Source organism: Bemisia tabaci, chromosome 9, assembly GCF_918797505.1.
Source record: "Bemisia tabaci chromosome 9, PGI_BMITA_v3".
Taxonomy (NCBI): Eukaryota; Metazoa; Arthropoda; class Insecta; order Hemiptera; family Aleyrodidae; genus Bemisia; species Bemisia tabaci.
In genome coordinates, this window is record NC_092801.1 from 27975540 (window position 1) to 28002729 (window position 27190).

At 40.5% G+C, this 27190-nt stretch overlaps 1 protein-coding gene across 3 annotated transcripts in view; it reads left to right on the forward strand.

Annotated features, from left to right (window-relative positions):
* The first annotated feature begins 3280 nt into the window (after positions 1-3280).
* The window catches only part of LOC109040365 (uncharacterized), a 41389-nt gene continuing 17479 nt past the window's right edge, over positions 3281-27190 (forward strand). Inside the window, exon 1 of one of the 3 annotated variants that reach the window (XM_019056288.2) lies at positions 3281-3527. Coding sequence is in view for 1 of the 3 variants with exons in the window: in XM_019056287.2 (XP_018911832.2) it covers positions 18866-18880 (15 nt within the window). In the remaining 2 variants the exon portion in view is untranslated. The other 2 variants (XM_019056289.2, XM_019056287.2) reach the window with 2 other exon arrangements.

Below are 27190 nucleotides of genomic sequence, written 5' to 3' on the forward strand. Positions count from 1 at the left end.
CAAATACTTTAGAGATTGTAGAGGAATTTCAGCAGGTAGTGGCTAGTTTGAGATTTGTCGCAGTCAAAACTTGTTTCTGATTTCCTGCTATTTTTCGGTACCTATGCCCCAAAGATTGGAATAATCAATGATACAAAGTAGATATTATAATTTTCTACTAATATTTCATAAATTAGTCAATGCAAAAATGAGTTCAAATTCATCCTGTTTATTTGAATCTACAAAAGAATATTTTGTACTACTTTTCAGCTGCATGTAAGGTTTCAGGTGTGAAATTTTCAAACTCTCATGAGCCTCAAGTTTAACCTAAATCCACAAAAAACCTAACAGATAATAATTCTGTCAATTAGAATCAATACTTCTAAAAATGTTCCAACTTGTATTCCTTATATCTATATTTTTCCTGATAATGATCACCTCAACACAAATATTCCTAATAACGGTTGTAAGATAAAAATTTGGCTCTCTAGATTGTTCCAGTTGAAATGAATAGCATCAAGCAAAGTAGTCACACATTTACATCAAGAGTTTTAAATGAAGATGAATGTGCTTTAGTGTAGGACTGGTAGTATATGGTAGATAAGGACCCTAACGGAACTACAAAAATCCACACCCAGATACATTTTAATTTTGAGGAATCCCAAAAGTCGTTTTCTGTGACCTAAAAACAAAAAAATATCATGGCTCAGTTTTTTTCTTCAAAAGTTACAGGGGTGTCCTAAAGTTGGTGGTAGAAGATTTTTGGATCACTTTGCATAACTAGCCAGCAATGTTTTTATTACACTTGCCATACCTGTTGACTTTATCCTCTGCGTCAATGCAAACTCTAGTTTATCTTACCTTGATGTCATCCATCCATAGATGAATACAATTTTTGCTAGTTGCTTCAAGCCCTATAATCTGTCAAACCAAGTTGAAAAAACTGTGAACAACCCAGGTAGAAAAAAATCAATCCTCGTGCTTTTCAGTGATCGATAGTTTTGCGAGTTTCAAATAGAAATTTTGCATTCGGAATGATCTGATTATATTTTGCTAATTTGTGGGCAACAGCCCCTATAGCATGGTTCTGCTACACAGGCACTGACCTATTTTATTTTAAGCGGAAGAGATTTAAATACATTTCTAAACCCATACATTGCTTTTTAGATTTCAGTAGATGTGTTCAGTGTCTTGCTTTTGATCACGATTGACGATTCAGTTGTCTAATATATTGGTTGCGTTGCTTCGCAACATGATGCTTAGATTTCTAAGTTAGTTGTAAGTAGTCTAATTTTTACAAAATTGAAAATAAATTTCTTTCCAATTTGAAACTGACAGTTTTTCTTTTCGTGTGTTTTATTCTCCGTCTCATCATTAAGTAACGAAGAAGAGCTGTTATGTACATTATTGCAACAATTTTTTTTCTCCTAACCTCCGCACGGTATCTAAATCACAAACAGTGTTTAAATGTAATGTTGAAACTCGATCGAGACTCTGTTGCCTCAACTGCGGACCTTCCTAAATTTTTATGTGAAACGAAGAAACATAATTTTGCGTAGAATTTTCAGTTGAGTTATGATGAGGACTAAGAAAAATAAAACAAAATGTTGAAATATGACAAACGGTTTTTTTCCCTCCATAAATTAGAATGGGCCAAGAAATTTGCAAGGTAGAAAACCAAAATACAGAAGGGTTGTGTCCTCTCTACCGTTAAATGCACACCCCTCCTATTAATTGTTTGTAGAAATTTTTGAGGAAACTGTCAAGTGAAAAAAAAGAAAAAAGGTCAATACTTTTACTCGAATAACAACATATTCTTACTTTAGAATATTTTTCTCCCCATCTTATCAGCATAAGTGAAATTTTGGCGAGTGACGCCTTAAGCTGATCGAATGCAGAGCAGTTATGAAAGTTGCGGCATACCATCATAAGTTGGCTCTTATCATAGAGGCATGACAAATATATTTTCTTTTTCGGTGGAAAAGAGGGGAGGAAAGAACAAATTTTCCAAAAAAAGAATTTGCAAAAAGTAAATCACCATGAAATTCCTACTGGTTGATTTTATTCCAGTAAGTACCTAATCATGTGAAAAATTGCCTATGTTTTGGTGTTTCAGATTCAAAAATTGATGCATGCCAATCGAAAAATAGCTCATGGTTAAAACACTGAAAACTCCCTCATATTTGTGGATAAGCTTTTATCAAATGCTTACCTATCTGTTTTGTGGGGAACTTTTAAATTACCGAAAAAAAGTACAAAAAAATAAGAAATTGGAAAAATAAACAGAAGTAAGCAAGAAAGTAAACAATTCCTGTGTCAAATATGTGAAAATTATTTTTAGGTGATTTCATGATTAAAAAAATTATGGAAGGACCTACATTTGAAAAACGGAAATTTTGAATCCTTTTTAATAATAACAGTCAAATTTCCGAGATAGACCACCAATCAGGAAATGAACGGAAATCAGTCATATTTGTAAAAAAAGGGGGAAAAATGAATTAGCCTTCCCTCCCCCCACCCGCTTCAAAAAAATCCTTGTGAAGGCATTGTATACCAACGGTATCACTTTTGGGACAAAGATTCTCAAAAGTAGGTCATTGAACCTCTGAACAAACAAAACAAAAACAATCGGACAAGGAAGAAAATACGCACACACACACACATGGGTCAAGCGCGGGTTTTTCGCGACTGAACAGCGTAAAAATCATGCATGGAGAAAAATAAAACGCGGTGCTCAGATTGAGGAAGCTTTTAATCACACTAATAAAACAATTTAAGAGCCCGAAACATCCCGAAAGTGGGAGAATTGTATCTCAAAAGCTCGCTTGCTCCTGTGACCTTGAGGGCCTGGCGAATGTCGTCACATTTTATTAGCTCTGCAGTCACGCGGCCATGAGTCACCTCGTTGTTGTCAAATTGAGCCATTAGAACATTCCAGAAGTCCAATTATAAGATGATAAAACTTCGCACGCAATTATCTTCTTATCAGCCTCCATTTCGCTCATTTACAGCATTATGCAGAACCTTATCAGGCGAAAAAATAGCGTGATAATATCCGAAAAGTGAATGTGTCCATTGTTCTACCCCCACCAAGCCCTCAATACGGGGATGAGTCATCCCTGTGAATGAACCCGTACGCCATTCGGAAGTGGCAACTCCGCTTGCTGTGTTATAAATAGTTCAGTAGTTTCCTATGGGGGCCCTCTATTGGGTTAAAATGACGTCAGGCAGTCACGTGGACCAATCGCAGCGCCGCTTTCATCACGCGACGAAGTAGCCTTCGGAAACGTAACAGCTTACTCACACAAACAATAGTCTTTGTTAGAACGTCTGGAAAGCATGTGTACTCCGTGAAAGTGCGTTTTCTCGAGCAAAATAATCTGATTTAACGTGAGCGATTAATATCGTAAACAAGTGATATCTGTGGTAAATTTATCGTGTTGTGATCTGCAGGGATCGAATCCCTTTGAATCGTTCTTGGCTCTGCAAAATCGAGGATTATTTCATCATCCCGCCCAGCGCTGAGCGAGTTCCAGGAATCTTCTGTGGTGAGTTTCACTTTGTTTTGGTGTTGCGAGCATGTTCAAACCTGTCAGGACCTGCTCCGTCTAGTTCACTGGCTCAGTGATTCTGTACGTTGTTCGACGTTTCTGTGCGTTTTCCGTCCTGTGTTCACGTTTTTCGGTGTTAGCCTCGCGATTTTACTCGGATCTTTGGATAATTTACGAGAACATAGTTTTCCCAGTACCGTGTGGAATGTAAACTCACATGGCTCCATCCTGTAAGTACTACGCATATCATGATCTCTCTCATCTGTCATATCGCGTTCCATTCGTGACAATTCTACGGTCGTGATTCTAAATCGTACATTGATTACTTCGCATCCGCATGCATTGAAGCAATGTGTTTTTGATGTGCCTAATGTTTCCTTAAACACTGCTGACATATCGGTCATCTGAAACTTGATTCTAGTTGCTTTGTTAATTTATTTATATCAAATGACAATGCTTCATTATTAGGGAGATTACTCAGTATTTTCATGATCGTCACATTCTTGTTATCGCAAAGGACAAGTATTCTTCGGTGCAGACAGTCAATGTGAGGAACTGAAAGCCTTAGTTTTGAGTAACGTTAAGTTGTTTTCGTATCAGTTTGTGTGGAAGCTGTCATGACATTACTTATCTGGTTTGTCATTCATTGATGAAACATTTTGTTCGACCTTTGATTGTTAGTAGACGTTCAAATTATTTCGAGGTTTTCTGTAACCAATCCTACATTGTCTGTATCACTTCGTGAAGAAGATGAGACGCTCTTTAATCTGCACCTTTAGATATCCTTTTGAAAGTCTTTGTTGTTTACGACTGTCTTAGGCATCTCCAATTGAATATAATGTAGATTGAGGTTTTTCTTTCCTCCACTTATTCCCTCTCTTTCATTATCAACTGAAAATGCTTCCTGAACCTTTTCAGTTAGCACAATTTTGAGGCCTTTCACATATTAAATCAAGCTGAAATTGGAAAATTAAAACCTGCTCTTGTATCTTGCTCTTGCTCTGGCCATGCTGGTTTGAATCTCTCCAGCGGTGCGATTATTGAAATGACATTGACTCTATGTCGCCGCTTTGTCGCGTAACGCCATTGACTAAGTCCCATTCAGTCGATGACGCGACACAACAAAGCGGCGACATAGAGGCGATATCATTTCAATAATTGCCCCGCTGGAAAGCTTTGGTACATTGTAGCTTGTAGGTAAACCTCTTTTACCTATCTGTCCAAAACCCTGAGGCTGTTGAAAGGCTTTTCCTAAATCAGATTTTCAAGATAGATTGTGTGTCAGATTAGTGTTAGACTCCCTCTCTCCGTCATGCTCGATTAGACCACCCCTTCTCCTTGTTTTCTCAAATGAACCCTTCTTTAATGCGAAACGCATGTGGTAAAGCTGCAAAAATCACGCGTTCTGAACAACAATTTGAATTAAATCCTGTATTTTACACTCTTTTGTAAGTGTAGGGAAACAAGTTTTGGTTTAATTTTGGAATTTGTCTGCAATTGCAGCCCAATTGAGGTAGCAAAGCTGGCTTGCGGATGATGTGAAAAGGGAAAGGGCTGGTCATAGTTCTAGACATGTTCTTTATCTTCACTGTTTGATACTCCCTGGGCCTGCGCTTTATTATTTTCCGAAACTAAGTAACACCAAAATATGGTGAACTTCTGTGTACTTTGTTTTGAAGGGGATGGCAACTCAGCAAAGAGGCAAAAAGTTCTATCCCTTTTTCACTGTCGCCCTGGCATGGTTCAAATCAACCCCTTTTTTCAAAATTTCCCAATTGTTTACTTCTTTCTTGCTGCTTATCTCCGAATTACCAAAATTAGAGTACCTTTATAGCGAGAGTATGGACAGATCGCTTGATGGAGGGCTTAGGGCCCAAAAGTGCAGCCACCCTTCTGAGCAACTTCTACCACACAAAATTGCACTGCCAGCCTACAGAGTTTGTCAATTCTAACCAAGATGGCCAAGAATGTACATAAATGAGCGTTCTTTTGCAAAAATAAGTAAATTTATGCTAAAAGTAAGCCAAATACATGCTTTATAAACGGCGGTTCGTAACAATTGTATTTAAAAATCGCTCTGGACATTCGAAATTCATAGGTTGGCTGCATTTCTGGGCCCTAACTTCATTCACGGAGGCATCGGTGAAGGCCTGATGGATTTTCGGAGTTTCACATCTGTCCATACTCTCGCTATACAGGTACTCTAACCAAAATTTGTCGTTTCCCTCACCAAAGAACGTAACTTCATGTCAATGTCATCTCACGCCTTGCATTTTTACTCGGAGCACTTTGGGCGTTTCCAACTGAAACTTACCCTGGCTCTTCTTCTGATCTCTTGCTAAAATCAAAATGAAAGTTGGACGGAAATTTCCTAAGTACATTCTTGTCGAACATTGATTTATTTTTGCAGGGTTGCTGCAAGGTAGATTTACACAGGTATGGAAAAGTTGAAAATTTCCCATGAGCCTCAGTACGTGTCACATGACCTCGTGACGTAGGTTAAGGGGCCCGTTTTTTAATTAAATTACAATCAAATTAACATTCAAACGTTTGTGCGTTTAAACGCTAAAATTAATACCGCATAACCAAAATTGTGCAAAAAATCCCACAAAATTTTGACAAACGATAAACCGAACATAATAAATCAAAATAATCAAAACATCCAAAATGGCTGACGTTAAGGGGCCGCTGGAGAGCCAATCAGAGGCCAGTTGTTAAATTCTGTCCATACCTGTGTAAATCTACCTTGGGTTGCTGGAGGTTTAGAAAATCGGAAAAGTCAGGGAATTTTGCAAGGTGCGTCAAGCAGTTGTGAATGTAATTTAAAAGGGGAGAAATCAAATGAAAGATTTATTACAATGTCAGGGAATCCGAAAATTGAGTCGGGGAAAATCAAAAATAGTCAGGGAATTTAATGATGTAGAAACTATGGCAACCCTGTTTTGCACCAATTTGGTAACCTCGGGATGGAGTTACATTTCTTCGTCCAGGAAACGACAAATTCGGCGAAAAACACGCGATTTTTTAGGGGGTGTTTCCATTTTTTTTTCACGCCATCGGCTGTCACATCACGGAGTAGGGAAGATTTTGCATCCCTGACATTCCTTTCTCTTCACTGCAGGGTTGCCACAGTCAGGGAAATCCGGAAAATGTCAGGGAGCTTCAAGAAGTCAGGGAAAACATGTCAAGTCATCAATATTCCCTTTCTAGAATGAGTTTGACGTTTCGAACAACAAATCTTGGCTGAAAAGTATTTCAGATCACGTCTTTTCAAGCATTTGGCATAACCTGAATGGTCAAGGAATTTTACAAAGATGTGACGAAGAAATCAGGGAAATGACAGGAAATTTCACCCTCTGAATTCTGAGGCAACTCAGTCACACTGGAAAAAAAAACCACATTGGATCTATCTAGAGTCCAGACTCTTGAAATCATTGACAAGGAAAATGACTCTCGATTCAAGCAGATTTAAGCTTAAATCAAAAGGAAATCCTCACAAATTAAGAGGCTTGGTTCTCGATTTAAGCTCAAATCTGATTGAATCGAGAGTATTTTTCTTGTCGATGTTTTTAAGAGTCTGGACTCGAGATCCAATGTTTTTTTTTTTTTCCGATTTTGACCGAGAAAAAGTGAGATTCTCCCTCAGCACGTAGGCACCCCAAATTCAACTACGCAGTCCGTTCCCCGATATTACGCCGGTCCCGCCCCCCGGGTTAGCACCTCCTCATCTCCCTCCCTTTACGTAACCGCTTTCCCGGTATCTCCCGAAAAATAAACCGCCGTTTGCATCTGCTCCGCATCGCCGAATCCGCGAAAACGCTGGCCGCCGGCCCAACCTTTACGTAACCGACGGCTATTTTGCGGTGACCCCCCGCCCCCCCCCCCCGGCGCTCCGTGCCGTTGCCCCCCCGGCCTCTGGCCCGCTGCCCGTCCGCGCCCTTGGCCGTTACGTAATTGCCCGTCCGCGGAAACCGAGCTTTCCGAAGCTCTGCGGACGTCCGTCGGTTGCCGATGCGGCTTCAAAACCGCGTATCTGCTCCTTGCTTCTAGGCGGAGATGAGCGGTTATGCTCTGCGGGGCCGGTGGCGTTGCGACCTGCCGATCACGCGATCTGGCGATCTTGAGGGGTTCTGGGAAGGGATAGTTCTGCGAATTATGGACGTATTGTTTCGCTGATGGTTTATTGTTGGGGTTGGTTTTAGCGCAATGGGTCACTACACAAGGTCTGAAGTAGAAAAAAACGTCACCTGTTTTTTCTTCAAAATTTTACATTGAAAATTATTCTCACAACGGGAAGTTTTGAAACCATCTCCTGGGTGAGATATCAATAAGTCTCAATACCGACGGCTGCGCGCGAATAAACGCGTATTTATCTCCGGTTGTAACGTTGCACACATCTTCTGGTGTTTTATTTTTAATCGATGTGTTTTACAAAGCTTCCTGTAGTTTTTGGAAGGTTTTCCGGAAATTCTCTGAAATGATTTAAAAATAAAAATCATAGAAGGTTTCGACGCGGTACTCTCGTTTTTCGAATTTCTTCAATCCAAAAAGAATCAAATGCAGTTAAATTTTTTGAATCGTCATTGTTAAAATACATATTTCAATTTCACTGTACTTAGTAAAACATGACAAAAAGTGAGAATAATGACGCGTATTCTTGGGTTTGCGGCAATTTCAGCGTTGCGACAGCCAGGGAAGGGAACGCGGCTGCGTGATCTTCGCAATTTGACGCGCCTTCAATCCGGCTGGCTGCAACATGCCTACACCCGTGGTCGAATAGTCGTATCATTGCGCCTGGCGTGGATGAACCGAAATACCGACGGTTGAGCGCGAATAAACGCGTATTTATCTCCGGTTGTAACGTTGCACACATCTTCTGCTGTTTTATTTTTAATCGATGTGTTTTACAAAGCTTCCTGTAGTTTTTGGAAGGTTTTCCGGAAATTCTCTGAAATGATTTAAAAATAAAAATCATAGAAGGTTTCGACGCGGTACTCTCGTTTTTCGAATTTCTTCAATCCAAAACGAATCAAATGCAGTTAAATTTTTTGAATCGTCATATTTGCAATATATATTTCAATTTAACTGTAGTAAAACAGGTTAAAAAGTGAAAATAATGACGGGTATTCTTAGGCTTGCGGCGATTTCAGCGTTGCGCCAGCCAGGGAAGGGAACGCGGCTGCGTGATCTTCGCAATTTGACGCGCCTTCAATCCGGCTGGCTGCAACATGCCTACATCCGTGGTCGAATAGTCGTATCATTGCGCCTGGCGTGGATGAACCGAAATACCGACGGCTGCGCGCGAATAAACGCGTATTTATCTCCGGTTGTAACGTTGCACACATCTTCTGCTGTTTTATTTTTAATCGATGTGTTTTACAGAGCTTCCTGTAGTTTTTGGAAGGTTTTCCGGAAATTCTCTCAAATGATTTAAAAATAAAAGTCATAGAAAGTTTCGACGCGGTACGCCCATTTTTCCATTTTCTTCAATCCAAAAAGAATCAAATACAGTTAAATTTTTTGAATCGTCATAGTTGAAATACATATTTCAATTTAAATGTAGTAAAACATGACAAAAAGTGAGAATAATGACGCGTATTCTTAGGTTTGCGGCAATTTCAGCGTTGTGACAGCCAGGGAAGGGAACGCGGCTGCGTGATCTTCGCAATTTGACACGCCTTCAATCCGGCTGGCTGCAACATGCCTACACCCGTGGTCGAATAGTCGTATCATTGCGCCTGCCGTGGATGAACCGAAATACCGACGTTTGCGCGCGAATAAACGCGTATTTATCTCCGGTTGTAACGATGCACATATCTACTGGTGTTTTATTTTTAACCGATGTGTTTTACAAAGCTTCCTGTAGTTTTCTGAAGGTTTTCCGGAAATTTTCTGAAATGATTTAAAAATAAAAATCATAGAAGGTTTCGACGCGGTACTCTCGTTTTTCGAATTTCTTCAATCCAAAAAGAATCAAATGCAGTTAAATTTTTTGAATCGTCCTATTTGAAGTACATATTTCAATTTAACTGTAGTAAAACAGGTTAAAAAGTGAGAATAATGACGCGTATTCTTAGGCTTGCGGCGATTTCAGCGTTGCGCCAGCCAGGGAAGGGAACGCGGCTGCGTGATCTTCGCAATTTGACGCGCCTTCAATCCGGCTGGCTGCAACATGCCTACATCCGTGGTCGAATAGTCGTATCATTGCGCCTGGCGTGGATGAACCGAAATACCGACGGCTGCGCGCGAATAAACGCGTATTTATCTCCGGTTGTAACGTTGCACACATCTTCTGCTGTTTTATTTTTAATCGATGTGTTATACAAAGCTTCCTGTAGTTTTTGAAGGTTTTCCGGAAATTCTCTGAAATGATTTAAAAATAAAAATCATAGAAGGTTTCGACGCGGTACTCTCGTTTTTTCGAATTTCTTCAATCCAAAAGAAACAAATGCAGTTAAATTTTTTGAATCGTCCTATTTGAAGTACATATTTCAATTTAACTGTAGTAAAACAGGTTAAAAAGTGAGAATAATGACGCGTATTCTTAGGCTTGCGGCGATTTCAGCGTTGCGCCAGCCAGGGAAGGGAACGCGGCTGCGTGATCTTCGCAATTTGACGCGCCTTCAATCCGGCTGGCTGCAACATGCCTACATCCGTGGTCGAATAGTCGTATCATTGCGCCTGGCGTGGATGAACCGAAATACCGACGGCTGCGCGCGAATAAACGCGTATTTATCTCCGGTTGTAACGTTGCACACATCTTCTGCTGTTTTATTTTTAATCGATGTGTTTTACAAAGCTTCCTGTAGTTTTTGGAAGGTTTTCCGGAAATTCTCTGAAATGATTTAAAAATAAAATCATAGAAGGTTTCGACGCGGTACTCTCGTTTTTCGAATTTCTTCAATCCAAAAAGAATCAAATGCAGTTAAATTTTTTGAATCGTCCTATTTGAAGTACATATTTCAATTTAACTGTAGTAAAACAGGTTAAAAAGTGAGAATAATGACGCGTATTCTTAGGCTTGCGGCGATTTCAGCGTTGCGCCAGCCAGGGAAGGGAACGCGGCTGCGTGATCTTCGCAATTTGACGCGCCTTCAATCCGGCTGGCTGCAACATGCCTACATCCGTGGTCGAATAGTCGTATCATTGCGCCTGGCGTGGATGAACCGAAATACCGACGGCTGCGCGCGAATAAACGCGTATTTATCTCCGGTTGTAACGTTGCACACATCTTCTGCTGTTTTATTTTTAATCGATGTGTTTTACAGAGCTTCCTGTAGTTTTTGGAAGGTTTTCCGGAAATTCTCTCAAATGATTTAAAAATAAAAGTCATAGAAAGTTTCGACGCGGTACGCCCATTTTTCCATTTTCTTCAATCCAAAAAGAATCAAATACAGTTAAATTTTTTGAATCGTCATAGTTGAAATACATATTTCAATTTAAATGTAGTAAAACATGACAAAAAGTGAGAATAATGACGCGTATTCTTAGGTTTGCGGCAATTTCAGCGTTGTGACAGCCAGGGAAGGGAACGCGGCTGCGTGATCTTCGCAATTTGACACGCCTTCAATCCGGCTGGCTGCAACATGCCTACACCCGTGGTCGAATAGTCGTATCATTGCGCCTGCCGTGGATGAACCGAAATACCGACGTTTGCGCGCGAATAAACGCGTATTTATCTCCGGTTGTAACGATGCACATATCTACTGGTGTTTTATTTTTAACCGATGTGTTTTACAAAGCTTCCTGTAGTTTTCTGAAGGTTTTCCGGAAATTTTCTGAAATGATTTAAAAATAAAAATCATAGAAGGTTTCGACGCGGTACTCTCGTTTTTCGAATTTCTTCAATCCAAAAAGAATCAAATGCAGTTAAATTTTTTGAATCGTCCTATTTGAAGTACATATTTCAATTTAACTGTAGTAAAACAGGTTAAAAAGTGAGAATAATGACGCGTATTCTTAGGCTTGCGGCGATTTCAGCGTTGCGCCAGCCAGGGAAGGGAACGCGGCTGCGTGATCTTCGCAATTTGACGCGCCTTCAATCCGGCTGGCTGCAACATGCCTACATCCGTGGTCGAATAGTCGTATCATTGCGCCTGGCGTGGATGAACCGAAATACCGACGGCTGCGCGCGAATAAACGCGTATTTATCTCCGGTTGTAACGTTGCACACATCTTCTGCTGTTTTATTTTTAATCGATGTGTTATACAAAGCTTCCTGTAGTTTTTGGAAGGTTTTCCGGAAATTCTCTGAAATGATTTAAAAATAAAAATCATAGAAGGTTTCGACGCGGTACTCTCGTTTTTCGAATTTCTTCAATCCAAAAAGAAACAAATGCAGTTAAATTTTTTGAATCGTCCTATTTGAAGTACATATTTCAATTTAACTGTAGTAAAACAGGTTAAAAAGTGAGAATAATGACGCGTATTCTTAGGCTTGCGGCGATTTCAGCGTTGCGCCAGCCAGGGAAGGGAACGCGGCTGCGTGATCTTCGCAATTTGACGCGCCTTCAATCCGGCTGGCTGCAACATGCCTACATCCGTGGTCGAATAGTCGTATCATTGCGCCTGGCGTGGATGAACCGAAATACCGACGGCTGCGCGCGAATAAACGCGTATTTATCTCCGGTTGTAACGTTGCACACATCTTCTGCTGTTTTATTTTTAATCGATGTGTTTTACAAAGCTTCCTGTAGTTTTTGGAAGGTTTTCCGGAAATTCTCTGAAATGATTTAAAAATAAAAATCATAGAAGGTTTCGACGCGGTACTCTCGTTTTTCGAATTTCTTCAATCCAAAAAGAATCAAATGCAGTTAAATTTTTTGAATCGTCCTATTTGAAGTACATATTTCAATTTAACTGTAGTAAAACAGGTTAAAAAGTGAGAATAATGACGCGTATTCTTAGGCTTGCGGCGATTTCAGCGTTGCGCCAGCCAAGGAAGGGAACGCGGCTGCGTGATCTTCACAATTTGACGCGCCTTCAATCCGGCTGGCTGCAACATGCCTACATCCGTGGTCGAATAGTCGTATCATTGCGCCTGCCGTGGATGAACCGAAATACCGACGGCTGCGCGCGAATAAACGCGTAATTATCTCCGTTTGTAACGTTGCACACATCTTCTGGTTTTTTATTTTTAATCGATGTTTTTTACAAAGCTTCCTGTAGTTTTCTGAAGGTTTTCTGGAAATTTTCTGAAAATCTTTAAAAATAAAAATCGCAGATAATTTCGACGCGATATTTTCGTGTTTTGATTGTTCGCATAACGTGTTTTTATCTCTGATTGCAGTGTCGAATTTTTTTCTTTTATTTAATTTTCTTGAAAAATTTAAACCATAGTTAATTTTCATTACATTTTCCGACTCCGAATTTTCCAAAATCATTTCAAACATACCGATAGAAAATTTCAAAACGATTTTTTTTTATTCTTTCTCTTTTCAGTCCAAAATATTTACACATGACCCGTGTTTGAAACGATGCAGTCCTGAAATATTTTCCCTTTAAATGCGATGAAATGAGGGAAAGAGTCGAGAACCTTGACGCGTAGCCCTTGTTAGGCGGCGCTAGTCGTGTCATTTTCACACAGTGACGCGCCTTCAATTTCAGCTATCGGCAACACAGACATCACTTGTGGTCGAATAGTTATCCCATGAACGCATTTCGTAAATCAAGTCACATATGGATGACCACACGGAAGAAATGCCTATTTATCTCGCAACGTTACACAGTTTTACTTGTGTTTTATTTTAATCGAATTTCTGCACAACCACTGGCCAGTGGCGTGGCGTGTTTTGCGATATATCGATTGATCTGCGGTTTAAACTCGTGAAAAAGGATCGATAGACATGGTGTTCACAACTAACACCTTAATAATCGATTCTTTACCTTAGGTTCAAATGGGGAACTATCGATAGTCCATCATTCACGTCTCTTTACTACCGTATAGAATGTAATCTTCGCGATGAACTTCGATGTAGAGTCGTCTTGGATCACTGGAATCTTTTAAAAAGGGTTCCACGGTCCACTTGCACTGAACTCCCCAGTCGTAACTGGCCAAAACTGGTGGGGAACATCAGCCAATCAGAGGTGACCTCCTACTCCCGCTTGAAAAATTAAGGGTTGCCACGTTGTAAGTCTTTCATATCACAGCTAATGCTTTCTCCGTATAGCGTTGAAGTAATTCCGGGAAAAGCTCTCGATTTGACTCAGTCGAATGGTATCAGTTTCGCTGCGATAGTGGGAGAAGAGAAGGCAGAGGCGGTGATTTTAAAACTTTAAAAGCGCATTTGTCAGATCTCAATGTAATATAAAATATCTGTTTCTTGTTTTATCACGTAAAAGTGACCGATCGTGGGGACCTAAGAGACTTTAGTTCGTTAAAACTTAAAATTTAGTGTGTTCATGGATTATACTGGAGACTGGAAAATTTTTGGAACACGTGCACCATTGCTTCGTTTTCATTCTGAAAGACTTTGTATGACTCAAATGAGATTCGATTTTGAAGAGATGGATCGTATTCGATACATCGAAATGTGAGATTGCATCTGTATCGATCGGTCCAACATGTAAACATAGCCTCTAAAGTCAATTGAGTAATCTGAGGGAACCAGTGCGGTCTTTTGATGGATTTTTGATTCTTATGAGTAGGTATAGCAGGGCAATGGAAAGTGAAATCGTCAGGAATTTTCTCATTTTCAGCTTTTTCTACTTGAATCCCAAAATTTTTGTTTGAGGTTATGTCCCCGTTGTTTTGAACCAAACGATAGATCGAACCACCACCGAAATCGATCTATGGTTTCGACTTTCCTTCTGTATTCACATACGAGGCGTAAGAAGACATTTGACGCAAATCTTAGGAACCCGTGATCGCTTCTGCTTGGACCCGGATGACTACATTCGGTTCGGCGGGAAACTGGGGCGTTTTAAACAGAGACAAGAGACCCTCCACTGGCCTCCTGGCGACAGGTGGAAGCTCTTACTTTCGGGGTTTCAACAATTCCTTATGGACAATTATTAGGGAGCAACAGTCATCACGCTAGTTTCGGCTGTTGACTTACCTACATGGTCGATGATGAGCTTCGGATGACGTCATGAGCCAAACAACTTTCCCAAACGTCGGCCATTTTCGGCTTGTTTGCAAAACGAAACTGCCAACAAGTTGTTGAACATCAACCATGTAGGTAAGTCAACAGTAGAATGCTGAAGTCCCGAAAGTAAAAGCTTCCACCATGGCCAAGATACTAGTGGAGGGTCTCCTGTCTCTGGTTTTAAATTTGCGGAACAAGATGCAGTTTTTTAATTTCGTATTACTCGCTTTCTAAGTTACGTTTTCGCATTTTTAATGTGCGTATCGTGTTCTACGCGTCATTTACCCATCGAAGGAAAACTCCGGCTGTGGACGCCGTACTTACGGGCTATATATACCAGTATTTGAAACTAACCTTTGCGTTTCAGTAGCCATGCAGCATTGCAGCCCATCAAGCTCGATTTTTAGGGGCCAAATTAATTTTTTGTCTACACGGAAAAAAAAAGAATTGCTGATTCAGCAATTCAATTGCTAAAAGCAGTGAGTGCAATGTTTCAAGGTAGATTTTACAACACAAAAATGCTACTTTAACCACCCCCGAGGTTAAATTAGTTTACAATGTGGTTAAAGTAGCTTTGTGGTTAAATTAGTTTACAATGTGGTTAAAGTAGCATTTGTGTGTTGTGAAATCTACATTGAAACATTGCACTCACTGCTTTTAGCAATTGAATTGCTGATTGAATTGCTGAATCAGCAATTCTTTTTTTTCCGTGTATTTATCACGGCACATTTAGTGAAAGGTTAAAATCCGATGCCGTGCGTCAAATAAAAAAATCACCAAATAGAAAAATTAGAATTTTTTGAGGGGGGGGGGGGGCAATGTTTTGGGGCCAAATTGGCGCAGAGCCTTTAACTTTGAGGCGCCACGGCCGACTTCTTAGGCGCGTTGGCACCTGTGAATTTCGAACACTGATATACATGCTATCTGCGTTCCGGGCGTAGCACCCGGAACAGTCCAGACTACGTCTCCAGCACACTGAAAAAAAATTCTCGGCGTTTTTACCAAGGTCCGTTGGTACATTTACCATCTCACTTTTTTTTACCAATTATTGGTAATCTTACCAAGACAGATTGGTAAGCTTACCTAGAAACCTGTATTCTTACTGTTTTTTCCAGGTAAGAATACCACTTTTATTGGTAATCAATTCCCGGTAACTTTGCCATTTTATCTCGGTAATTCTACGACAGTCGATAAAAAATATTGGCGCTTTTACCAAGGTCCAGTAAATTTACCAGGAAAGTTCAATAATTTTACCGAGATTTCTCGGTAAAATTACCAATTCCATAAATGGCAATTTTACCAAGAAAAAACTGGGCTCAAATAGAACCCTGAATTCTTGGTAATTTTACCCTTTTCTTAGTAAATACACAGAGATTTTTTTTTTTTCAGTGCACCCGGAACTCTCGGCCTCTGAGCCCGTCGCGGACAGAATGTCTATATAGCCCGTAACTCTTTTTTCAGTGCCCGCGATGAACGTATTCGCAAGTCAAACTTCGCTCGTGGTTTAGTAACCCACTACCGTTGGCGTTTGGCAGCGGTGGCGTAGACAAAGTGGGCGGAGCCGATCACCTGACTGAGATCAAAACGTATTCAGGTATCTGGAGCTGCGGCAAAGCCGGCCCTTATCGGTATTTTTAACTCGCCGGCATCATGAGCATGACACGTCTGCCGTCGGCGTCACGTCGGCAACTCAAGAGGCGCCCAAAGCCTCCGGGATCCAAGCGCCTTCGGGCTGTTGTCAAATCTGACGTCACCGGGTTTTTTTCTCGCGACGAAGATTTTTCCCCGAGATTTTTTCGCGTCACAACTTTTACGCTAAATTCAACTTGTGCACCCAGGGTGTCTACTAGTCCGGAATTTCCGGAAAGTACGGGAATAGTACTGATTTTTTAAGGACGGTCCGGAAGCACTGAAAAAGTGCGGAATCCCTCCAGAAGATCCGGAATTTTTTCGTTTTTTTGTCGCATTTTGAGCGGGAAATTCCAATTTTTAAAATTTGTGAAATTTCGTCAATGAGTCAGTTAAGTCATTTTTTTTTATTGTGTCATTCGAAAGTAGTAAGTGACCGAAGCTTACGGTTTTTTTCCTAAATTTTTTTGATGACTGCAAACAGGAAAAAAGTTTATTTGAAAGTGCCAAAAATTACGGTGGCCTAAAACGGCGTTTGAACTGCGCGCTCGTAGGTCTTGGACGTACACGTCACGATCAATATGGCGGCGGAAAGCGTAGTGGAAGAATACACGGCGGCGACGCGTTGGCGGTATGTTTTTGTTGGTCAATTGGAGGTTATGTCGGTTACTTTGTTTGAAATTCATATCCATTGTTCTTAATTCTGTAAGCTTTTCAATCAGAATGCGATTCAGATGTATGTAGGATATGAAACATTCACACAGAGCTCACTTAACCTCAAACGCGAAATCGAGATGTCAACAATGACAGTGTGGTGGTAGTAAGCAGGTCGGCTTCGCCGCCGCCATCTTCCCGTCTTATGACGCGTAGATCCAAGAATTCACGGCGGTCGGTTCAAACATGTTTTCGAGGACCCCTAAAAAGGAAGCGTTATATCTCCGCGGAGACAATATTTCGTGAAATTTTGACGTGCGCATCGTTCTTCTCGTACCGAAAACTGTAAGATTCGACTATTTGCAGGCAAATCCCTCCCGAGCTTAACTGACTCATTGGAGATACTGAAAAAGTACTTAATTTTTCTGTTGAGGAAGTACTGAATTTTTCGAGAATATACTGAAAGAGAACTGAAAAAGAACTGTAAAAGTACTAATTTTTGGCCAGCCTGTTTTAGTAGACACCCTGGCACCCGACCGGATCGACGAATCTCTAAAAGATCTCAAAAAGATTTCCTTAAGCTAACCTTAAATTAATGCTCTTGAAGTAGGTCAGGAGGAAGCTGGAAAAGTCGGGGAGTTCTAGTCCGTAATTTCTGTGGACCCGTTTAAAATGTTTGAGAGAACTTAAAACACTGCCATTAATCAATTAGGGCCCGCATTCTGATGATAACGATCGACAGCAGATTTGGTCGACATGACAGTTAAATTCAATGAAACACAACCATTTTTCTTGTTTTCGCGTATGCATCTTTATCGACGCGTGAGATAGTTAACGCCAAAGTGGTCCACGAGTTTCGCCTCATCAGTTGCCTTCATTTTTGTAACGCTATCGTGCATGCAACTATTTCGACTCGAGGGATGGTTATCTGCCTAACCGCCGAAATTGAAGGCGCGCAGTCCGCGGCGACGTCCTCGGACGGTTTTTACGGGTTCCAAAAGATATCACAATGCAATTAAATGATTTGAGACGCTAACTGACAGTTTCGAAGCAAGCTTTATCTTTCACTTCAATCCCAAAATATTGGTTTATTTAAGTATGTGCGTACACAATGCACGGAAAATCCATATGCTTTAATGAACCAACCACAACAAATAGACAGATGTAGACCAACAAGCAATATCAGAACACAATGAATAAAGTCAATTAGGATCAAAACGAGAGTGGAGACCTAAATCTAACTAATTTATTTTATTTTTTAAATGTATTATTCCACAGGAACAACTCTCTCAAGTAAAAACAGAGCCGAATTCACAGCAATATCGCAGAAAACGTTACAGTCCTGTATCAGCAACGAAATATTCTCATCGCGAATTTACGTACTGGATGTTGGGTATTCATTATTAGATGGGTCAGGAGGCAATAAGAATCAAATTAAATACGAAAGTTGGCACATACGTCGTTCACCCTACTTATTTCTTGGCCTCAAGAGTTATCACTTATCAGTCACTTAAGCCGGTTTTCCATCATCCTTATCAGCCCCCCGCGATAAGCAGACGCCTTTATAAGGAGCACGTTGACTCGCGCTGGGCGCACTCTCTCCTCGACTGTTCCACAGTTATTTCACTCCTTTTTCGCTTTTCGCTAATTTTTTCGCATCCTCCCATTTTCAGTAGTTTCCGCTTCGATCTCTTTTCTGTTTTGCTCCTTTTTTTCGGGTGCCTTCCCCGCGTTCGACTCTCGTTTCAAACGATCCAGTCCACGTGTTGTTCTGTTTACGCGGGAAAAAATCTCTCTTCTCTCTCCGCAATCATGGAGGAACCCTTAGGAGCCATTATCAAAAAACTCAAAAGTGTGGACTCCCACGTTAATTATCACTGGTCCATCCATTTCTACAAGAAAAAACTAAAAGTCGTTATTTGATCGTTCCAATTTACGTTTAGCTAGGATTTACCATTACCATTGATGATCAGCCAGCAGGTTGGTATGCACTGCACCTAATATCTGGACCCAGTTTAATAGAAAGTAACCAAGTCGAATTTGAGAACAAGAGGTTCTAAGTTTTATTTCTCCGAGTTTAACGCCTGTTTTCACTTTTGAATTGTTTTTCTTTTCGACTTTGAATTTTCGACAGGCGAAAGCAATTCGTCAAGAATTTCTCCCGACTGATTTTTCCCCGAAGAGGACGATTTAGGTTTCTTTCTGCTTTACTGAGTCCATCTGTTATTCCTGCTTTCGTCCCCTCGCAGAGAGAACAAATATCGATGAAAATATCAAGTGCGCACGATATGTGATGAGAGTAAAATTTTGATTCGATTTTTCGCGTATTAGAAGAATGTCTGATGCAAAGAGACGCTCGGTAGAAATTTTATCCCTTTATTCATTGTCTTCAGTTTCTTTGAATCGAGGTATTTCTAATCCTCGACTTGTTGATTTTTAATTCTATTTACCCCCGAGTGAAATATTTCTGAGTGATATAATTGTGTGACATTTCATGGAAAGGTGATCTCGAGACCTCCCGAGTTGAGAGATATCATTGAGTTGAGACAAAATTATTCTACGGAGGGGTTGACAATTTACATCAGTCGGCGAGTTTTTATATCGCAGAAAACTGGTGGAGATTTGTCAGGAAGTTTTTTTTTTTCTTTCTGTAAATTAATTACAATGTAACGAGTAAAAGCATTCATGAAAGCACGCAGTATCGACTTTTTGACAAAAGATGGAATTTTCTGAGATCGAAGGAAAATTTTGTAGTTGCTCGTAGGCTAATTTTTTTACCGATAAAAATGTCGGTCTGTTTTGCTTTTTTTCGGTGCAAAATCTGCCGAAAACCCATATTATCCAGATGATTTTCGAGGTTTTCCTTAAATGAAATTTCGATTTTCGAAAGCCTCCTTCTTGCGTATACCAAGTAGGAAAAAGAAAACTTCCGAATTATATCCTTCATTCAGTTCTCCTTACCAAGCGGAAATTCGACCGCTTAAGGTGAAAATACTCCTTGTGAAGAATTACCTCCACCCGCTCCAAAAAATTATGGTCCACTTATGCAGAGCGTATATTTAGCGCCTCCCTCTCCCCCTTCCCGCCCATTTTACATTTTATGATTTTCTAGCGTGTTCTCAATAGAAAAATTAAAAAATAATTTTAATTATAACTGAAAGATTTTAGGACAAGAAAACACTTCAAGGAATATTAGTTTACTCCAGACAGTTCTACGTCTAAAATTTTGAAATGTCGCGTGTTGTAAGTTCTGTCCTGCGAAAATAAATCCTCCTGACTAACGGAACTTCTGATAATTTTAGGTGATCCGCAAGGGACTTTAATTGATATATCTCGTTAATTTTATGCACAATTCATGGTGTGCAAAGTGACACCCAGGTACCTCAGAAGTTGTCCCTGCTTTGGTCTTTAGATTTATACTAATTTTTTTATTATTCTGAAAACGTAATTTTTTCCTCCCTCGAAGTAAGTCACTAAGTAATAGTCTCTTCACATTATTGTGTGCACTTATTTCCCCACCCTCACTCTCTTTTTAGGGTTGACTTTACCAGACATTTTACTCATGTATTGAGGTCTGGTCGTCATTCTGATGATCTAAATCGGAACATGCGTACTCTGCAACGATTCTGTTTGACCTGTAATTTTCCTTAATTTTTCGTCAAAGAATGCCTGACATGGAACCGTGAATTTTGATACATTATTTTGACTATGTTTCGCAATTTGGAACTACAATTTCTGTTCTACTTAAAATACATCGCAAGTTCTATTAGTTTTCACATGGGCGTATGCTTTTTGACGAATGAATCAGAAATAAATGGAGTTTTTAATTGCAAAATGTAGTCCATTTGATGAGCACAGTAGCAACTACTGATAAAAAGTCCTTCATCAACAGCTCCTTCTCTCAGGTGATGGTTTACATTGTGTTGAAGAGAGGCTCAAGGAAGCTCTGAAAACAGCATCATAGAACGGACAATTTTTGCCAATCTTGAGTAAAATTCTGCAGAGTAACTTTGGAAATGGGTCTTTGAAAGGAATTACAATTATGTACCGCCGCAAAAAATATAAAATACGAGAGAACACATTTTGCAAGTTTTGTAACTTTTAAGGTAGGTTTTGTACCTTATAAAGTTTATCAAAATCATTTGATTTTTCTTTCGTCCTCTGTACTTTTTGCAGTGGTAAACCAATAATATCCCTTACATGGATCCATTTCCAAAGTTGAACTGCTGAATTCTTCTCGAGGTTGGCAAAAATTGTCCTCTTTATGATGCTTTTTCGAGAGCCTCTTTAAATCTCCCAATTTAAAACAGAGAAATACAGCCTCCTAAGAAAAGGAACTGTTCAAGGAGGAACTGTTCAAGGAACGACTATGATTACGGGCTGATCATTGAAATTGATAGACAAAGCTATAGACAAAGAAGGCACAGAGAACATTAAGCGATCCTCTTGGTTGAATCGGGTGGTCTTTATAGACAAAGGGGGAAAGTGATGAACTATCTACAGGGTCTCTCCTGGGTTTGTTAATAATTAGTCTATTACCATCTACCTTTCTTTGTCCATTGCAACCACCCACCTCAACTTATAGGATCCCTCCATATCCTTTTTGTCATATTTGTCCATAGCTTTGTCTCTAAACTTCAATAATCAGTTTCCTGCCGGCTGATTATTGAAATTAGTAGACAAAGCGATGGACAAGGAAGACAAGCTGAAAATAAGGCGATCCTGCGGGCCGATTATTGCCAAAAAAACTATAGGCAAAGAAAACATAAAGAGTATAGAGCGATCTTATTGGTTGACATGGTTGGTTCTTTTATACTAAGGAAGAAAATAATGGATTAACTGTCGGGTCTTTAGTGGGTTGCCGTTAGTTAGTCCATTACCTACCTCCTATGCCCATTGCCACCACCTGCTTCCACCAATAGGATCCCTCCAAATCCTTTTTGTTTTCTTTGTCTATTACTTTGTCTATAAATTTCAATAATCAGCCCGCTGGTGTAAGAGGGTGATTGCAATAGACAAAGGACGTAAGTAAAAGACCAACTAACGGCAACCCATAAGAGACCAGTTAGTCCACCATTTCCCCCCTTAGTCCATAACGACCATCCGATTCAACCAATAGGATCGCTTCATATGTTCTCTATGTCTTCTTTGTCTACCAATTTCAAAAATCAGCCGGCTGGTAACTCGCGGAGTAAACACTTGGAGCCGATTTTCCCCGTCGAGTTTCCCACGGAGGCGGGAAACGTTTCGAGCTTGGATTTTAATGGCATGCAGTCCCTCGTCAAATCGTAGGTGCCCCCGTCCGTATGGACGGGCGTCCGGGTAATCATGTGAAATAGCTGTGTCGCATGCCGCCTGCAGCCCCGGCTCGGAGATGCCCGCCCGTACTTGTCCCCTAATTACACACTCGCGCACTCCTCGCCCGGGTAATATTCCATTCCGCCTGGAAAACAACAATTTCCTCGACGCCGGAGCCCGCCTCGCCGCACAGCGGATCGAGTCAATTGGAGAGGTCGGACAAAATTTGGAAACTTTCAACGCTCATAGCTCCGTTTATACAAAACTTAAAGGTTCTGAAAGTGGTTCGATTGTTTTCCTCGTGGAATTTTCCTCTATAGACATCTCTTGAAACAGGGTTGCCACAGTCGGGAAATACCGGGAAAACCGGGAAATGTCAGGGAATTTTAGAAAGTCAGAGAAAACCTGGAAATGTCAGGGAACAACTGAAAAGCACTGTTATTTGCTGTCCAGAATGAGTTCGACATTTCGAACAACAAATTTTGCCCGAAAACTATTTCTAATGAACCACTAGACAAGGTACGATTTCAGCATTCCGATACATATTTCTTAACTAAAAATTTCAGTAGAATATGATGCGCACAACGAATATTACCAAATCGATCCTACGAAGATATTTAATGATTCTTGATGCGTGAATTCAACCACCCGCTCATGAAAACTCAATGCTCTACGTGACTCACATCGCGCGCTAAACGTTATCATGACAGTCTCTGCGATTAAGATCTAGCAACCTCAATCTTGACGCTTTGGCTCAGCTACAGCAAGTTGCTTTAGTTTAAACAACACTTGGTGGGAAATGAACATTACTCGATTGAGAAGCTTGTTGAAACCGTTGTAGTCGCGATTTGACTCACGTAGAGCTTTGAGTTTCTTGTCAGCGGGCAGTTCAAATTCCTCGTAACCAATGTGAAATAAAAACGTCAATAACTTCGTCTGGAGTTTTTTTCAAGTTTCGTGCGCAAATCGCGCTCTACGTGAAATTCTGGTTAAGAAACATGTATCAGAATGCTTAAATTCGTACCTTGTCTAGTGGTCCATTATGTCTTTTTAACCACTTAGTGTATTGTCAATTTTCAGGGGATTTTACCAGGGAAATCGGGGAAATGTCGGGGAATTTCATTTTTTAACCTCTGTGGCAACCTTGGTTTATTCAAAACACCGAGGTTCTGAAAGTGGTTCCATTGGTTTCCTCGTGAAACTTTATTCTTTCTACCGACACCCCTTAAAATGTGACGGAATAAATATTAAAATTTGCAGTTTTAGCCAAAAATTTCATGTCCGACCTTGCTGATTGACTCGATCCTCTGTGCGCTGTATCGATCTTGGCCCGGACCTGGCTCCGGGAACTTTTTTAATAAATGAAATATGAACTGTGCTCGATTCGCCTCGTAGCGGGTTGGAGCACTGCGAAGAGAGTTGAGGAAGTTTCGTTGTAGGGTTATGTAGAGTATCTGTACAGGGTGTCCTAGGGTAGGGTTTCTTTGTGGCTGGAAAAAAGGATCATCGGTTCTTGAAAAATCCCGGGGAAACTAGAGTCCCTTTATACCCAGAGTTAAGACAACTCACTTTTGGTTGGGCTGAAAGTGGCCTAAAAAAAAATCCAATTCTGATTGGTTCTCGCTCATGGAGGCCGAAACGAGTGCACCAAGATGGCGGTACCTCGAATGTGAACAAGAATAATGAAAATATTACCTAATTGTGGTTTATCAAGAGTAAATTGTTATTTCCATCGGTCCAAAATGAAAATAGATTAAGAAATTATTCACAAACCAATCTCATTTTCTTTTTAATTGATCAATTTGTTGATGTTGTTGTTTTTGTGTGACAGACATCGCAGGATTCCTGATCCTTATCCCTCAATATCGTTCGTTTGGGTGCACTCGTTTCGGCCTCCATGGCCAGACAAGGCCGGCTGCCAGTCAGCTGATAATCGAGTTGTCTTAACTCTGGGTATAAAGGGACTCTAGGGGAAACCTGGAGATGTTATGTAGAGATTTTTGCCCAGCACGGACCGCGTTTAGCAGAAAGGAACCAAGCTACATCAAGCATTGCCAGATTTAAGCGGGAAATTTAATTTTTTACAAGAGAACGTTTGTGCGGATTCATTTGAAAATTTTAAGAAATTTCCTTCGTAGTATGCAGAAAACTTACTGAAAGCACAAAAATCTGCACAGCCGTTTTCATGTAAAATATGAAATTGCCTGGTTAAATTTGGCAATAGCTGATGTGGCTTAGTTCCTTTCTGCCCAACGCGGTCCAAAAGTCTGGGAACCTTGCTGCAGAGCTTTTAGATTTTTTCTTTGGGCCAAAAGAGCAAATGATGAAAGTGGCAGGAAAAAATTGTTAAACTGCCTTTATCATTCTAGAATGGATTTGACGTTTCAATCAACAAATTTTGCTTAAACTACGTCTGTTTTAACCAGATCGCATATTTTTAATTGTCAGGGGATTTTCCCAAAATTTAGGTATCAGGGAATTTCATTCTCTAAATTCTTTCGCGATTCAAATTTTTTGTGGAAATAATTCTAAAAAGATATCGTGCAAAAAGAACATTGAAAAGTGACGTTCTTCAATGCTCAAAATCCCAGGAAAGGCTGTGCATTTTTAAATTAACCAAAAACTGACAACTTGTGTTCGGTAAGGTGTCGCAGGACCAAGGCTCTTTGCGACCGGATAAACAGGGACACAGTGCTCTGTCAGGAAACAAAAATTCAGGAAAAACGATGATTACCCTAGAAATTTTAGGGCCGTAGCATTTAGTGACAGTACTGTTAAAACAAACAAAAAATTACTTTGGAGTATAGTCTTTATTTTCACCCATAGACTTGCCTATGAATCATTATGCAGTCTGGCTGTTTAATTCTGGGACACCCTGTATAGGGAAAGTATTGTCATTTATTATGTGCCGATTTCCATTCTGTTCGCCTGTTTTAAGCCTTCCGTGAGGCTCTCAAGGCCCAATGTTAACAAATCCTACCCCACTTTAGGAAGTAATTCTCTGACCCTCTAAAGAAGCCCATCCTCAACAAAGTCGAAAACAAAACGCAAAAAATAACAATGAAAGAGCCTAATGGCTACGGAAGTCCTATGTCTTATGAAAATTTGAGGGAGAAAAGTTTTGCGCGAGGGGGGGGGGGGGGGGGGTTCAGATTCCATCCTCCCTTCTTGCTAAGCCTCTACAAGAGGCTCGCGAAACCAGAACGGCTCTCAAGTGCTGGCGCTAGATAGCCCGGACTTAAACCCCCTTCGACTCGGAACCCATGCCTAAATCATAGTTGTTTATCCTCTGAATGATTTATCGCGCGGCGTCGTTATCTGCGCTTCTTCGGAATTAGTTTATCGGCCCACGAATGCTGAGCAAACATTTCGTATTTTGATCACTCGAGGAAAAATCTAATGAGCTCCAACGACCACTTCCAGCGATTTGTTTTACAGCTCCTCTCGAAGCGTTCCCAAGTGCCTTGCGAAAAAGCTCGCCTGACATAAAAGCGCAACTACACTCTGAGATGAGCCCGGGAAATCATTGAGTTATACCGACGACAGGGTTCATGTGGAAGTGGGGTTACGTTCTTACTTCAGGAGTGCGATGAATTGTGTGTCAAACACGGAGACCGAATACCCTTCTCAAATGGTACAAGGTGGGGAGGAGGGTTGTCTTTGGCTCCACTCCCTCTTTCAATTTCTGGACGGACGGGGTCGGCATTATCGCTTCTTTTAAGTCGGCACCACTCTCTGTTCGAACTTTGCAAAACAATCGATTCACCTATCGATCGATAGGCGAGGCAGACTGCCTCGCCCAGAATCGATATTTTGAATGGATTCAAATGGAGGAAAAGCCGACTGGCAAGAGTAACTGGGCAGGGACCTATCGTCCAGGGTTGCTATAGTCGGAGAATATCGGAAAACCGGGAAATTTCAGGGAAAATGACGAAAATGTAAAGGAAAAATTGTTAAAGCTCTTTTATTTGCTTTCTAGAATGAGTTTTACGTTTCGAACAACAAATTTTGCCCAAAAACTATTTCTAATTAGGTAATCCTTTTTAACCATCAGACATATCTTCAATATTGTCAGAGAATTTCACCAACATTTTTCAGGGAAAACATGGACACGCCGGGGAATTTCGTTTTCTAGATTCGGTGGCGACCCTGATCACCCTCCACAACACATTATTTTAGAAATGTTTTTCTAAGGAAGTAATACATTTAATACCTGAATAGGAACTAAGTGTTTAAAAAGAGGAACTAAGCGCCCAGCCACCTTTAAAAATTTACCTTTTTGTTCAAGGGAATGAGAGAAAATACACTTTTTCTGAAACAAGGAAAACACATTGGTATAGGTATCCCTTCCGAAAAAGCCATTTATATTTTATGTCGGAGGGGATTCCCTAAAGCCAGGTCCTGCAACCGCACGGAAAAAAGTGAGGTAACGGACTCGATTCCTGATGTTTACAGTATTCTTACGTCCATCATAGTAAGGTAAACGCTACCAAATCCCTCATCAAATTCACTCAAAAGTGCACCGGGGTCTAAAATCAGGAAGTCCTCCAATTTTACTCTACACATTAGTTGTGTTCGGACTTTCCTCCATGGCGTGAGGATTCCTATCGATGTTTCCTCTTGTAATTATTAATTCATCCTGAAAGTTTGGAGGACTCCGCAGTGAACTAATCGATGCCTCTACGATAGACAGTCGAAGTTCTGAAAATGGATGATAATTACAGGCAGTCTATTCTTTTATCGCCGTTTCCTTGTTAGACTTCTCCCCGTTCCTGGGAGACCCAGTCTAGTCGCGCTTTCAGTCGGCGTGAGTCACATTCCTGTTGACGGATACAGATAAAAAAGTACGTACAGATCAGCAGTGCACATAACGATAAGAAAATAATTGGCAAGTCCAAAAGTTCATATCTACGATTGACGTCATAGGAATTTTTTTTTTCTTTTCCTAATAGTTTTTTTCTTCTTCCTGATCTGTGTTAGTATGAAGGCGTT